Source organism: Chionomys nivalis, chromosome 8, assembly GCF_950005125.1.
Source record: "Chionomys nivalis chromosome 8, mChiNiv1.1, whole genome shotgun sequence".
NCBI lineage: Eukaryota > Metazoa > Chordata > Mammalia > Rodentia > Cricetidae > Chionomys > Chionomys nivalis.
In genome coordinates, this window is record NC_080093.1 from 37,486,026 (window position 1) to 37,502,263 (window position 16,238).

The window sequence follows — 16,238 nt, forward strand, 5'->3', positions numbered from 1 at the left end:
TCAGAGGGGCCAGGAAGCTCAAGAGAGTTCTTATTAAACAGAGGCGAGCGATGGAACACTGAGCGAAGGGATCCACACAGCACCGTGGTCACACTAGTTTAAGATGTGTGGTTTAAAACCCACTTTATTCTCCTTCGCAAGGTGCATTACAACAACAAGTCAAGCCCACTGCCCTTTTGATCACCTTGATTTATAGTGTACCCTATACTGGTGAGTCCTGTAGACAAAAAGCTGTGCAATAGTCTTGCCTGCTATTTGTTATTTGCAGTTGATCTGATGACGTTAAAAAAGCACACGAAGTAGGAGTGGAAGAAGCAATGACACTTTCAGGGTGGACTGGAAGAGACGAGAAGCGTGAAGAGGGGTCTACAGAGGACAGGAGTGACCATGACAATATGGAAGGGACATGGCTCAGGAGACTTAAAGGAGTAAACTAAAGGAAAAACGCAGCAGTGATTAAAGTACATGAGCAAAACCAAGAAAGCCAAATAGTGCGAGTGTGACTTTGTTCTATTACTCCATTTGGCTTCAGTTAATGAGGCTATAAGCAGTATCTTATTAATAAAAGAATGTCCTCCACTTATTTAGGGGCTAGAGTGGATCACTTTGCATGCAGTTGGGAAATGGGAAAAAAACTTACCATACACACAGTGCTTTGGTTTGAATGTGAAATGAATTTATGAGCCCAGCTCATAAATTAACACAACTTTCACCAGGTGGTGGCGCTGTTCTGAGAGGCTATCAAAGATTACTCCCAGATGTAGAGTTGTGATCAGATTACATGGTTCATAGCCACTCTTTTTGTCTTGAGATAGCCTTTGGTTTTTTGCTTTAATTTCTTCATCTGTAAAATGAATTTTCACAGCATTTTCTGAATCAAATGAGATAAAGTGTTTAAATTAACCAGAACATTATTTCAAATAAAATAAACTCTTTGTCCTATTTACATGGGATGAAGTAAAAGCTATTAAGACAGTACTTCTTTTCTAGAGTTTAACTATTTGATAAGATATGGAGTTTACTTGAAATATTAATCAAGAGAAATCATTGTATCATATTATGATGCAGTGTGTGTGGAATGTTCTGGACCCTGCGCTAACGTAGACTAGCGTTAGTCTCTAAGAACTGTGTTACAGTTTATTAAGTTGTGATGTTTTGCTCGCCAGTCTAGAGTTTTGGACTGAAATGAATGTTCTGTGACTTCCAGGCAGATGTGGACAAAGCTGTGAAGGCTGCACGACAGGCTTTTCAGATTGGCTCCACATGGCGCACCATGGATGCTTCAGAGAGGGGGCGGCTGCTGAACAAGCTGGCTGACTTGTTGGAAAGAGACCGTCTACTGCTGGCTGTGAGTATTAACTTACCCCGAAGGGAGACAGTGGGGAAGCTTCTGGGAGCATTCACCATTCCAACTGGATGGTCAGTTTGGTGTAGAGCCAGACTGACAAACTTGCTCCTGCCTTTTCTCTAGAACTTCTCAGAGCCCAGAGCCCAACATTGCTATACTCATGAAATCTCTTTATGCTCTCATGGCCTGTATTTTTAAATTTCAATAGTTAGATAAGTCAGTATAGATTACGGATGGAGGGTATATTTCCTTTACATTTCTGCTTTGAATTTTAGTAAAGCCAACTGAAAACACAGTGTTACACAGGCTACAATTCAGAGTAAATATTATCAGCCTCGGAATCTTAGGTGACAACAAGATATAAGCCATCATTTTATCAAAAATATCAACAATTCTGCAATTATTAAAAATCACATATTCTTTTAGAATTTTTTCATTGTTCAAAACGTGCCAAAATAGATTTCATAGCTCTGTAGTAAATGTATACTAACTGAAATATTCTACTAAAAGGAATTGGTATTGCCCAAAGCTTAGTTCTTTTCATTTGTCTTAATTGCACAGTGAAATGTCTTAACTTCCTCTGTCAGCTTGAGAGCCATAGGGATAGAAGAATAGATATAAAGTGACATTTGAGTTAATTTAAGATAGTGGACAATAGCTGGGCAGTGGTGGCGCACGGCTTTAATCCCAGCACTCGGGAGGCAGAGGCAGGAGGATCTCTGTGAGTTCGAGGCCAGCCTGGTCTAGAAGAGCTAGTTCCAGGACAGGAACCAAAAGCTACGGAGAAGCCCTGTCTCAAAAATCAAAAAAAAAAAAAAAAAAAAAAAAAAAGATAGTGGACAATATCAAACCTGTGCATCTTGCCAGGTGACACCCAGTGGATAGTATGATTCCAAAGCATCCTTTAAAGTCTGCATAAAAGGGTGAGGAGAAGATACTACTAAGATAAGAAAATGTGGAACTTCATAATCTTTTAATTTTTCTTTTATTAAAATAGATTTTTTTCTCATACAATACATCCTGATTTTATTTCCCCTCCCTCTGTTGCTTCTAGTTCCTTGCCCCCCACCATGTGGATCCACCTCTGGTGGTCTCTCATTAGAAAAGAACAGGTTTCTAAGAGATAACAACCAAAGATGACAAAATAAAATATAATCAGGTAAAGTAAAAAAAAAAAAAGTCATTATATTGAAGTTGAACGCAGCAGACAAACAGAAGGAAAAACGCTCCAAGACCAGGCATAAAGAAGGAGAGACTCACTTGTTCTCACAGTCAGGGGATCCCATAAAATGAGAAGCTAAAAGCTTTAATGTATCTTCAGAGGACTTGCTGCAGATCCATGCAGGCCCCATGCTTGCTGCTTCAATCGTTGAGATCATGTGTATCTCGTTTAGAGGTTTCAACTGTTTTAAAGGGCCTCATCCTCCTGGTGTCCTCCATCTTCTCTGGCTCTTAAACCTTCTCTGCCTTCTCTTCCATGGTGGTCACTGAGCTCTGAGAGGAGGAATTAATGAAATACTTATGACAATATTTCCCAAACAAAGGGTTAATCGTTAAATTCTCTGCTATGGAGATGTTGCAATTGTGTGAACACACAGGTATGGATATCACAATTGTATGAGCAGACTGTTTATACATGAGAGGAACAGGATGACAATAGTGACATTATGTATAGTTGCAGAGCCTGAATTGTTGCTACAGTCAAATGACAAGTGCAAGCTTGTTGGAACTCTGATAGGATGTGGAGACTAGGAATCATTTTCACAGCTGAGTACTTATATAACCGGATCTTAGACACGCTTAGCCAGAGGTACTTAGAATCCGACAGAAAGATTAGTGGGATCAGGCTATCAGGATGTCACTACCTCTCTCATCAGGATTTTGTTATTTGACCACAAACAAGACATTTAATTCTTTCTTAAGTTGCTTTCAAAGGAACATTTGATTTAAGAATCTTTATATTTCTAAAACCCTAGTACGTAATTACTAAAACCATTGACTGTATATTCTTGATGTAATTTTTATTATTGAATGTTTAGACTTTGATACTCCTACCTATTTTTCAGACAATGGAATCAATGAATGCTGGGAAAGTATTCCCCCAGGCATACATGATGGATTTAGATATCAGCATAAAAACATTGAAGTACTGTGCAGGCTGGGCTGACAAGATCCATGGCCAAACAATACCAAGTGGTAAGTACATTTGGGAAACTACCTGCATGATGTCAGAAGTAGAGGCAGTTCCTGTAGAACTGAATACCTTCAAACTCTCCCTGACAAATGTGTCCATCGACTAGGTAAATAATTACTCTACTTTTCACATTGACTCAACAGAGGTCTGGTGCTAAAAGTTTTATTAAGAGTAAACATTGTGAGCCGGGCGGTGGTGGCGCACGCCTTTAATCCCAGCACTCGGGAGGCAGAGGCAGGCGGATCTCTGTGAGTTCGAGACCAGCCTGGTCTACAAGAGCTAGTTCCAGGACAGACTCCAAAACCACAGAGAAACCCTGTCTCGAAAAACCAAAAAAAAAAAATAAATAAATAAAAAAAAGTAAACATTGTGGATAGTATAGACAGAATTTAAGTAAGAACATTCTTATAGACTCACCTACTAATTTGAGTGAGATGTCTTAGGGTCCCAAGTTTTCAAAACTGGCCACAGAAATTATTTATTGAGTGTCATTCCCATAATGACAATTGTACTTCTTCTGCAATAATATTACCTAAGTCTTTGCATGTCCGGAATGTAAGCTGTGCTAATTTGTGCCCAGTATACTTAGTCCAATATACTTCAACAACCCAATATATACCAATGTGATCCAACAGCACCAAGCAAAATGAGACTCTGATTCAGCAGGATTAGGAATATTTGCCTGGAAGTGTGGTGTATTGCTTAGTGGGGTATGCAAGCAGCAGAACAGACACACAACAAATATTTCATGTGAGAAAAGAATCAGTTTGGGAAGGGTTGGAGACAGTTTCATATCTCTGTCTACAATGACTTCAGGAACCCAAAAAATCCACTTCAAGGTTTTCCTCTGATGTGCACTTCCACTCAAACTGGATACAGTATAAGATATATTAGCTTCTCATACCTCTTATAAGATATAAGAAGAGAATGAGACAACAGGGGTACTATGAACCAGGTTATTTTATAGCTCTTACTCTACTCTTGGGAAACATAGAGGAAGCTGTTCAAAGAACCTGTAGATCCAGACAGTGTGGTTGTGTGCTAGCAGTGGTTCCTGTGGAAGCCAGAACAAAACACACAAGAGTAAAACTCTAAATGGTACCACATCAAGGTGAGTATTTGCTGGGGTAAAACACTATGAACTAAAGAACTTATGAACAAAACAGTCTCTTTCACTTGTATTTCTATACTATATTAGTTCTGAGGGAAATAAGGGCAAAAAATTAGGGCAGAAACCTAGAAGCAGTAACTGAAGCTGAGGCAATGGACAAAAACAATATACTATTGGGTTACTTTTTATGGCTTGCTCAGCCTGATTTCTTATACAATCCAGCATCATCTGCCAAGGTTTGGTATTATTCACAGTGGGCTGGGCCATCCCAAATCCAAAAATAATTGAGAAAATGTTGCGATCACTTGCCTATAGAGCAATCTCATCAGAGTATTTTCTCAATTAAGGTTTCCTCTTCCAAGATATATTTAGGTTTGTGTTGATAGTGAGGCACAAGAGTCATTCAAATCAAGACAGATAAGACCCACATTTCATTTCAAATATTTCATTCATCAAATAAGAGATTGCATTTATATTTGGTAGAAAAAAGGAAACTCCAAAACTATAACAATTTTAAGAGAAAGACTTCTTACTTCTTGGAGAAGTTTTACTATTTTAAATATTTTACCTTTTTATAAGCTGGAGCTCCTGGAACATTTGAGTACTGGGAACTTTTGCACATGGTTCTGCCTTTATCCAGAGGGGACCTCATCTCCCAGTTCCTTTCTGTACCACTCTGTGTATGAGGGTGATGTAGAAGGCAGCCATCTGGAATATAGAGAATGGAGTTAACATTCTATGGGATCTTCCCCAATCCTGTCACTCATTTTCCTGTACCTCAGTCTTTAGATTGAAATTGCTGTTTGAGAGCTTCATTGCTCATGTTATTAACCTTGGAGACAGGATGTTTTGTTTCCCTTTTGCTAGTCACTGTGAACCCCCTCTCCTAGCAACCACACATCTCCCTGCCCCGAGTGGATCCTGCATTTGCCTTCATTGGACGGTGTGTTTGCTCTGTTTTTCAGATGGAGATATTTTCACTTATACAAGACGTGAGCCTATTGGGGTGTGCGGCCAAATCATCCCCGTAAGTCTTACTTCATGACTCTGATGGGGAAAAGAGAGCTGTATTTCCATTTGATCTGAAGCCCATTCCCACACAAGTGAAACTTATGTGATGATTATGTGTGAAGTAAATTCAACAACATTGACTACCTGAAGCACTCATTCCTATACCTTTGCTTCTTGTATATGAGCTATCTTGTCCAGAAACCCCTCAATATAATGCTTTGCACTTTGAGGATGTTTCAATATTGAAAAATAAGCCCTAAGAGTTTATTGCATGTTTTTTTTTTTTTTCTGGAATTGTGCTTTGTTCTGGTTCCATGAGCTGTGCTTTGTAACTGTATGACAAAGGTTTATCACGGCTCATCTGTGTCTGAACATTTCTATGGGACACAGCTCCCAGAACTGCTGTCTCCTCCTTGACACTTCCCATTGTTGACAGTAACTGAAGCAAGACTGTTCAAATCCTGGATTTTTTTTTTATTTCAGTGGAAGGAATAAGCTCCATAACAATTGGAAAAGTATGTGGCCTATATTTAACTTTAGGTAGCAGGTTTGGGTAGTCAATATTCTTCTTCCAAAAAATCATGTTCTGGATGCAACCAGATTTTCTTGAAAGTTAACACAGGACACTGGCCACATACATAGTTTAAAAGGCTAAATTAAAACACATTGAAGTATCCCAAAGGTTTTGAAATGACAGTCATTCTCTTTTAATAAGACTGAACATACCAGTGTATTCATGGAACAGTTTAGTATTTCAAAGGCTTAAAAACACTCAAACATGTCTACATCACTCTACCAGCTAGGACTATTGGAAAAGTTTACATTTTAACTTTTCCCCTTTGTCCTGTTTTTTTTTTTTTTTCCTGGGGATCAAACACTGGACTTCACACATGATACACAGATGTATGCTATGCCATAACCCTGAATTTCTTGATTAATCCTTAGAACATCCATCTAAAGTAGAGTGGACTGTTTTCAGGACTCCCGGGTGGCGAATGCCTTAAATAGAGAAGAAGCAGTCACATATCTTATTTCTTACTGCTGACCAGTGGGGTTGCTGGGATGATCTGAACTTAAACACTCACCCTCAGAATGGGGATTTGATACCTCTTTGTGTAAACTTTAACAATTTTTTTTTTCTGGACTGAACCTAACTCAGTGGAGTGGAGAACACATTCAATATGCGTGCATCCTTGGGTTCACTCCCTAGCACACATACACACAAAATCTACTGGATGTGGATTTTTCTGAATTATTATATTGGACAAAATATCATAAGTGCCTTCCAGGAAGAAAGAGGAAGAGGATTTCACACTTTTAAAGCACAAGTAAATTACAACATGCTTAACTATATGTGAAGCCATGAAGTAGCATTTTTCTTGTAAAATAAGAGTTCAGAATAACATGACTTGATTGCATTTGGTAGCTCTTCTTCTTCCCTTCTCCTACATAGTTTGTTTTAAGCTTTTTCTCATTTTGTAGTTTCTTTGTAAACTTAAATAAAATAAACTAGATAATTATAAAGAACTTCTAAAATATTAGTCAACTTTTATCAGGGTAGCAAGCATCAGTAACAAATGTAGCTTTGAGCGTTACAAAAAGTGCATTGTTCATTTTTTCTTACTAGTGGAATGGTCCGTTGATCACGTTAACTTGGAAGATAGGCCCTGCCCTTGCCTGTGGGAACACAGTGATTGTCAAACCAGCAGAGCAAACCCCTCTCACTGCTCTTCATATGGCATCTTTAGTAAAAGAGGTAAGTCTCCAGAGTCTAAATGTGCAGGAGATTTAGGGTCCCCTGTTCACCTACAGCCTCATTCTCATCACTATGAGTTTCGCTGATCACACACGCTGTTCCTGTCCAGTTGTGCAGACGAAAGCTGCAGAGCTACAGGCTGCAACTTTTCAGCAAAAATGTGTGTCTATCTAAATAATGACAGAGGCTCATAGCCAGTCACCTTGTAATGAGTTATTTACATTGTTCAAATATCATGAGTGTAAGTTAATCAGGAAATGTAGCATTTTTTTCAAATGGTGAAATACTGAGTTTATCTTCACTATCTAGCTTATAACTTACCTGGTTGTTTCTGTAAACTTCTTTGAAGTTATTTTAGTTTTAATATCTTTAAAGGTTAGAGGCTGCTGTTTCAATATGCTTCTAGTTTTGATGATGGTGAGTGTAAATTCTGTCTTTCTGTATAGGTAATTTAACATACACTCTGATATTCTATCTATTTGAGTTCCCTTTTATAAATTTGATGCAGTTAATCATTGGAGTGATCAGTTGTGGCAAGTTTGTTGTCAACTTGACAAACCTAGGAAGAAGGTACATCATCAAGAAATTGTCTTCTTCAGATTGGACTGTGCAGTTTTTCCTTGATGTCTGATTGATGTAGTAAGGCCCAGCCCACTGCGGACAGAGCTATCCCTAGGCAGGTTGGCCTAACTGCATAAGAGAGGTAGCTGAGCCAGCCAGAGAAAATAAGGCAGTGCATATAATTTCTTTGTGGTATGTGCTCTAGTTCCTGGTTCCAGGTTCCTACCTTGGCTTCCCTCAACAATAGACATAACCTATGAACCAGATAAATGTCTTCATTCCCAGTATTGTTTTGGTTAATGTTTTATCTTAGCAAATGAGAAGCAATTGATACACCAATGGTGACAGATTTGCTCATAGAACATAGTGTCCTCACAGATTACCACACTTAGAGATATTTTCATATGGAAAAGAAATTAAAAACAATAATGAATAAAGGACAGATACACTTTGGTACATTTTCTTGAGAGAAGAACCCCCACAGTGAGCATAAAGAAATAGCTCCAGTTTCCCCCTTAGTTTTTTTTTTTAAGAATTAAATTCTTGATTTATTAACTGCTTGCTTCTTAACTTGCAGGCAGGATTTCCTCCTGGTGTGGTGAATATTGTCCCTGGATATGGACCAACTGCAGGGGCAGCCATCTCCTCACACATGGACATAGACAAAGTAGCCTTCACGGGATCAACAGAGGTAGAGTAATTTCCAGAATATCTTCTCTTTAACAAGCAGAGATATGCTCTCTGAAGCTGTCTTGCAGTCAATATTTTCTTTAGAAATTTTGAATAGTAAGAAAATGCTATTATGTGTCTGAAAGATTACAGTAAATGATTTGTAGTGTAATCACTAGTGTCTCTTAGGAGAAATACAGCCTTTGAGGTAGTCAGATGATTAGTTTGGTGTATGGTAGGAAATACAAGTTAGGCTACAGTGATTTGTATGAGTTAATGTAACTACTGCTTCTAGATTAAGAAAAGTAAATGGTAGAGTCTCACCTCTAGCTCCTGTGTGGAATTCTATCTACACAGTACACCCTGAGAGAGTGACACATTGCAATTTCTTCCATGTTCCTATCTGGAGAGCCTTGGATTTCTGTGTTGCTTGCTACACCTGAGTAGATAAATGTTGAAGAATGGGAACCAGCCATAACTGATGTAGGAGGATCTTCTATCTATGTGTTGCTTTCATTGGTCAAATAAAGAGACTACCTTGGCCTTTTGATAGGACAGCAGCTTAGATAGATGGAGTAGACTGAACAGAATGCTGGAAGAAAAAAAGCAGAGTCAGGCAGATGCCATGATTCTCCAGCCTGAGAAGGATATAGGTTAGAATCTTGCTGGTAAGCAACAGTCTTGTGGTGATACACAGGTTATTATAAATGGGTTAATCAAGATGTGAGAGTTAGCCAATAAGAAGTTAGAACTAATGGTCCGGGCAGTGTTTAAGTGAATACAGTTTCTGTGTAATTATTTCTGGTGTAAAGCTAGCCGGGAGCCAGGCAGTGGGAAGCGGCCCACGGTTCCTTTTACTATACATAACCATAACAAGACTCAGTAAGGGGAGAGGGGGCACTGGGGAAGAGTTGTGAAATAGAATTCTGGTGGTGGAAGGAGTTTCTATTACAAACAAAAGAAGTTATAGATATTGAGCTGTTTTTAGCAAAGCCATGCTGGAGTCACTCTGCCAGATTAGAATGCTAGTAACTATTGACCATAATGATACTGCATGACTCATTGGCATGGTCGGAAAAGGTGAACTTCAATAGCCCTCGCCAGGTCCTCAATCATGAGTTCAGGTCCTGATATGGAAGGGGTGTCGGTGCAAAGAAAACTTCAGACCACCAAATGGATTGTACTTAAGGGGCCCCAAATAGCTCAGACCATCTTTATTTATGTATAAACAGAGATTTTCTTACCAGAATTACATGAACAGCTTTATTATTGGCTTCTATTTTTGACTTTAGGAAATACATCACAATTTAAAGAATACATTGTGATTATTATGGAAGTTCTAAATGTTCCCCTTTATGCTTCTTCAAATAAACTTTCCTACTCCCTACAAAACCTTCTAGACATAAAGTTCAGCTTTTTTGCATGCTTAACTAAATATCAAGTCAGGTATATCCCGCTCTAGCAGCGCTTATGCCTGCTGGCAGCTAACTGTGGTGTCAAAGTTAAAAAGTATTGACGTGGGTATAATGCTTTAAGAACAACAATATTCAAACTCAGACAATTCTTTCATGCCAGCAAGATATGCTTTTATACAGTTCCCTTTTCTGCAAGCGGGTTCCCTGTCTAAATCTCTGTGTAAAAGGCAGACTTGATAAAGCAGTCTTTTTCCATCTCATTATACCATGCTTCTTCCACCAATATAAGCTCCGGTGTATGGTAAAGATGGATCTGCCCATCACATAGTTTGAACTGTAGCTTTTACTCTCAGAGCATGCCAGATCCTACCAATGATTCTATACTTGGTATCCAGGAACATACTCTCAACAGTGGCACTATGTGTGTTCCTGAGGTTTTTCCCCTATTCTGTGTCTGCATGCCTTGCTCTCCTTTTCAGTTCTTTGAGCCATTGCTAATATTCTAAGTGTTGTTTTCTCAAATGTCTGTATTGAGTCAGAAAAGTTCTCAGGATCAGGAATTGAACTTGGGAGCAGCTTTGTTGTGTGATTGTCTTAACTAATCCTCAACTTGGTGCCATTTTGCTACTCCTGTAACGCTATCACTATGCCCATTTACCTTCTAAAAAGGAAACAATGAAATAAGGGGACTAGGAAACTTCTGGCTTCAAATAAGAAGGGTGTGTCTCAGAAAAAAAAGAATAATCATTTCCCAATTTGAGATTCTTTATTTGAGAAGCACGGGCACTATAGTTCCTACTTTATTCAGTTCCACACAGTAAAAGCGACAGCTGGTAGAAGAAGATATTTCGTGCCCTGCTGAGCACTCAGGAAAATATCTGTGAAGCATCCTCAGCTTCTGCTTCCTCCTCCCACTCACTTTGTCACATTAATTTAGGAGACGTGTCAATGTGCCCTCTCATCTCCTGATTAGTCTTTTACATTTGTCCAGGCTTTGGCATGAATATGCCATAATCTCCTGTACCCTGACTCCCATTGATTCTGTACTGCCAGGATGCTAGCATCTTTAGGTCTGAAGGAATCATGAACTAAAAGTTTTCCCATCTGTGTTCTCATTGTCTACGATGTAATCATAAGCATGAATGTCTTTGCCGCATAGCTAGTCTTTCACCCTTGCCTGGTTAGTCTTGAAGAGTCTCTTATTCTTTGTTAGCCACAAAAAGATGTACAATTGCTTGTGAATTAATACTGAATAATGACATGTTAGCAACATGCTTTAGGACACCAGGTTGAACAAAAATAGCATTAGTCCTACTCAAACTCATTGTGCTTGTTTCTTTAAAGATACTGGCAATTGTGTAAGAGGCAGAGACAGTGTCTCTCATGGTGATAACAACAACGGGACCCATTCTAGTGAAATTTTTATTACATTCCTTTAAAATAGACCTCCAGCCACAAAGGAAAGTACAGTCATTTTTTAGTGGTGGCGGGCACTGGCTACATTTGGCCTACATGGCAATGAAACAATATGATGAACACATTATCATACCACAGCCTTAAGAGTTCTGTTTTGTCTTTCTTGAAGGTACAAAGAAATGAAATTGTAGGCTAAAAATCATTTTCTGTTTTCTGTGAAAATTCAAGGCCACTTCTTGCTAGCCATCTGTATGTACACACCTAGACTTAAACAATTACCTTATTGTTCTGGTGAAATAGAAAGCCAGTCAATAAAAGAAACAAAATACAAAGGTTGTCTCAAGGGAAAAAAGTAGACCATGTTAGCTTATTGTGCTCTCAGTGTGTATAATGAAGAATCAATAGTAATCAAAACAGGATACAAATGTCACTACCAAAAATAATCATAGATAATGCACTAGACAGGACAGAATCCACAGAAAAATAAAAATAAAGTAAAAGCAAGGTATTTTTCTTCAAAGAAGCAACTAGAATTAAAGAAGAAATGAGAATGGTGGGATTCCAGCTAAGTGTAGTAGGAGCAAAGAGCTCAGAGCCAGTTTCTTTTGTGAAAGACAACATGTGTTTGAGAAGGGGAAGAGTAGTAGTAGGGGAGATAGAGGGATGGAGAGAGAGAGAGAGAGAGAGAGAGAGAGAGAGAGAGAGAGGAAGAAAGGGTAATAATGAGTGAGGATGCTGTGATCAATAAGTGTGGAATTAGGTAGTGACTGAGTATTTATGAGATTTACACAGAGAGACATGACATCATTTGAGGCTGACTCAGAAACATCTTTATGAGCATTATGAGACCAGGAGAACAGAATCATTTTTTTCTTCTCAGTAGAACAAGGCTCAAAGAGAGAATCTCTGCCAAGAGCTGATTCCAAGTAAAGATCAACCTGGAGGCAGTCCAGGCTGGGAGGGTATAAAAAGAGAGGAAGAGGGTTGACATTTAGATGATGAACAAAATAATATTTTGACTGGACAGAATTCTCTGAATGTCACTAAAATGATGAGAAGTCAGTACATGAGGTGGTTGGGGGTATTTCTGATCAAATCCAGAGAGGATGTTCTGACAAAAATGAAAATAATCCTTTACCTGTCCACACATAAAGTCTGCTTTCATATTTGCCCATGAACAATTTCTTGTGTCTTCAAATAAAATTAAATGGGTGTACAAATGTCCTATACATGGAAAGTATTAAAACAACATATCCACACAAAAACAAACTAACCCTCCTCCTCTGCGATGTTTGATTTCAGGTAGGCAAATTAATCAAAGAAGCTGCAGGGAAAAGCAATCTGAAGAGAGTCACCCTGGAGCTGGGGGGAAAGAGTCCTTGCATTGTGTTTGCAGATGCTGACTGTGAGTATAAGACCCTTGCTAGTGTCTCACCTTCTTCCTCCTGATGCCTGATGATATCATAGTCACCTGGTGTAAAAGTAAATTCAAAGTAAAAAGGAATTGTCTAGAGCCTGGGGTGATTCTGCAAAGCTTTTGAACTGTTCCTATAGCACACAGCTGATAAACACAGAGAAGATATTGTCCTGGGTTGGCATGGATTGCTACTTCCCAGTGTCAATCTGAGGTAGTATAAATGGTGCTTCATCTAGAATATATGATGCGGTTTGGATAATTCCATACCTTTAATTGTATCGAGGACACAAGATACTTGAGACATTTGTAACCAAAATTATCTTATCATGGTAGCCAGCAAGTTCTTATTTTTCTTCTGTTTTCACTCTGGACCATCATCTCAAGAGGGCCAGGAAAAAATTGAACCTGTGAAATCATTTATCTCTTTCCATTTCAAGGGTAGTTAAGTATGTCATTTTGATGTGACCCTATTAATAACGATCCAGATCACTATGATTTTATTACCAAATGAAATCCTTATGTTACTTCCTAAATAGTAGTGACTTAGCTGAAATTTTTGGTCAAGAATTCCTTTAACCCATCGTTCCTCAGCTCATACTTAAAATGAGGCTATAAACAAAGGCTCCATGGAATTCGCTGTTGTCACCATTGCGATCTGTACTGGAAATATTAGGACTTCCTACTTGGTTAGCAAGATGCCTAGTTTGTCACCTCTCCTCACTGCACTTTCAACAACTACTGTTAGCTCAGCGTTTCACACCCGGGTTCTCCAATCATGAACCGAGTAGTTCTCATTTATAAAATTAAAGCATAATACACACACCTCAAAAAATCCACATCTTTTTGTATAGAATTAAAGATATTCTAATATAAAACTCTAGGCACATTGAACCATATAAACTATGAGTTTAGTTTGCTTGTGTGATTAAGGCTTTATTTAAATTGTAGAAGTATTTTCTCTGGAGTAAGTGTGGAACGGTGAGTTGTTCGGATGTACTGAGTTTTAGTTGTTTGAATGTCACTTTTAGAAATACAACTTTTTTATTGAGAAAAGTGTTTAGTAACATTTGAAATTACTAAAGGCAATAGATAATTCAGTTTTCTCCTATTAGTTAAAAGCTGACACCTAAAAGAAACATAATTGACTAAAGAATTATAAAATGGAAGTAGTTGTAAAATTATTTACAATGCTATTTTATCGTCTAATCAAATGTACATTCTTCAGAAGTCATAACAGCACCATCTTGTCAGAGTTCCCTTGTTGTTATTATTTCCATCATAAATAAAGGATCAAGAGGTCTATTGTTTCCTGGCTTCCGTGCAGTATAAGGTGTTGAATCTATGTCTCATCAGATGATTCATCATTTTTCCTATCATCATATTGCATCTGAAAAATATGGCGCGTGTGTATGTGTATCCTTTAGAAATCGTTCTTTCTCTCCTGTGAATGTTTCCTTTGCAGTGGACAATGCTGTTGAGTTTGCACACCAAGGAGTGTTCTACCATCAGGGACAGATTTGTATAGCAGCATCCAGGCTTTTTGTTGAGGAGTCAATTTACGATGAGTTTGTGAAAAGGAGTGTTGAGAGGGCTAAGAAATACGTTCTTGGAAATCCTCTGAATGCAGGAATAAATCAAGGTCCTCAGGTGAGTAAACATTAGAAAGGCAAGTGTTTTGGATGTAAAACTAATCATTTTTGATCTCAGTTTGGTTAAATAAGATTAACTTGTTGTTCATGCTCATTGGTAGCTAATATTATCTTGATCTTGTGATTTAAAGAATCTAACAGCAAAGATCAATCTGTTTTGTCTTGGCCATCTTTTTTCTTTCTCTCTAGAAACATTCTAGGAGCCATGGTTGGAATTAAGCATAGAAAGAAGGGGCCTGTATAACTTTAGTAAATTACTCAGTTCGCTTTCTGACTTCTTTAATTTTATCCCAAGCATTCAAAACTGCTGCACAGTATAGGGCAAGGGTATGGTCTTCGTAGAGACTGTCTTGTACATTAGCATAACCACTCCATTGCTCTTATAAAGTTCCCAGCAACTTTTTTTTTTTTTTTTTTTTTTTTTTTTTTTTTTTTTTTTTTTTTTTTAGCAGATATCCAAAGATTAGATTGTCAGCAGATATGTTCTCTGGTAAAAGAGAGGGAAACACTTTAATTTGGGAAATAAACTTGAAACAAGACTAATCAATAGTGAATTTTGAGGGCATGATCAAGTTAATTTTCAGAATGAGGGAGAAAAAGATGCTTATGACCAACCAGGCAGTCAGCAGCCAGTCAGGAAAGTAGAATATATGGAATGCAAGATAGATAAACAGTTCTGAGGCAAATGTAAATGAAGAGAAACTGGATAATACAAGTTATAAGAGCTAGTGGGACAAGCCTATACTAAGGCTGGGAGTTCGAGAAAACCAGTTAAAGTTCTACAATAGGCTAGAAATAAAGAGATTTTCTTTAGGGAATATCCATTTGAGTGATGTGCATAAGAGATTTCATAGCAGCATGGTACCATATTCTGTGCCAAAGTTTCTAAAATATAACTGATAGTGGTTAGCATTTACTCTAGCTGGTTGTTCGAAATTGAGATAAGTGCAGTTAGAAGGTATGCCATGGATCACTTCTGATCCTCACAAGACTGAGGAGACTGGGAGAATCCAACAAGATGAAAAATACCATTTTTAAGTCACGACAATAGACACTTTCAATAGGCAAAATCCTGACCCTTCTTATAGTGTTTTGATATTCATTCCTTTAGTGTGACCCAGCGTATACCTCAGATAAGCTGTTTTCACCAATGATGTCAGACACAAGAGATATTCATTTAACCACTTATATGAGAGCTTAGGTAACATGAAGACTTCACATTCTATTGCATTATAGGGAGACTGACATTACCAAACAGAATTTTGACCTCTTTTTACATTTTTCTTATGTAAAATATTAGTTAAAACATTGTACACCTATAGAAACTGCCATATATTTAGGCATAGTTTTTCTTTTGAAAAACAAGAGTGGTAAACAGGACTGTTAGAAGCTGGTATACAATCCACTGAGCTGAACTCAGCTGTACTGAGGAAGACTGATATGGTATCAAAGGGATGCCTGGTCACATGTTTTACTTAGGTAATATCGTATCCCTTTTGCTTATCTGATGGCGATTAAAGACTAGATAGTGATTGTTACAGTTTTCCTTGTTACCAAATTCAGAGAAGAAACTCACAAAAGCTTAAGCTGTTTATCTAAGATAATGTTTTGAGGTCTAAAAACATAATTTAAGTTGATAATACAAGTTATGATAGAAAGTGAATTAGATACTAAAAATTGGAATCACCAAG

At 38.0% G+C, this 16,238-nt stretch overlaps 1 protein-coding gene across 1 annotated transcript in view; it reads left to right on the forward strand.

Moving 5' to 3' along the window:
* LOC130879336 (aldehyde dehydrogenase, cytosolic 1-like) overlaps window positions 1–16,238 on the forward strand; it is a 33,100-nt gene that overhangs the window by 9,118 nt on the left and 7,744 nt on the right. Inside the window, exons 3-9 of the mRNA XM_057777694.1 lie at window positions 1,208–1,348; window positions 3,415–3,544; window positions 5,619–5,680; window positions 7,292–7,420; window positions 8,559–8,672; window positions 12,784–12,886; window positions 14,361–14,545. Of these exons, the coding sequence (XP_057633677.1) occupies window positions 1,208–1,348; window positions 3,415–3,544; window positions 5,619–5,680; window positions 7,292–7,420; window positions 8,559–8,672; window positions 12,784–12,886; window positions 14,361–14,545 (864 nt within the window). The remainder of the gene's footprint in view (window positions 1–1,207; window positions 1,349–3,414; window positions 3,545–5,618; window positions 5,681–7,291; window positions 7,421–8,558; window positions 8,673–12,783; window positions 12,887–14,360; window positions 14,546–16,238) is intronic.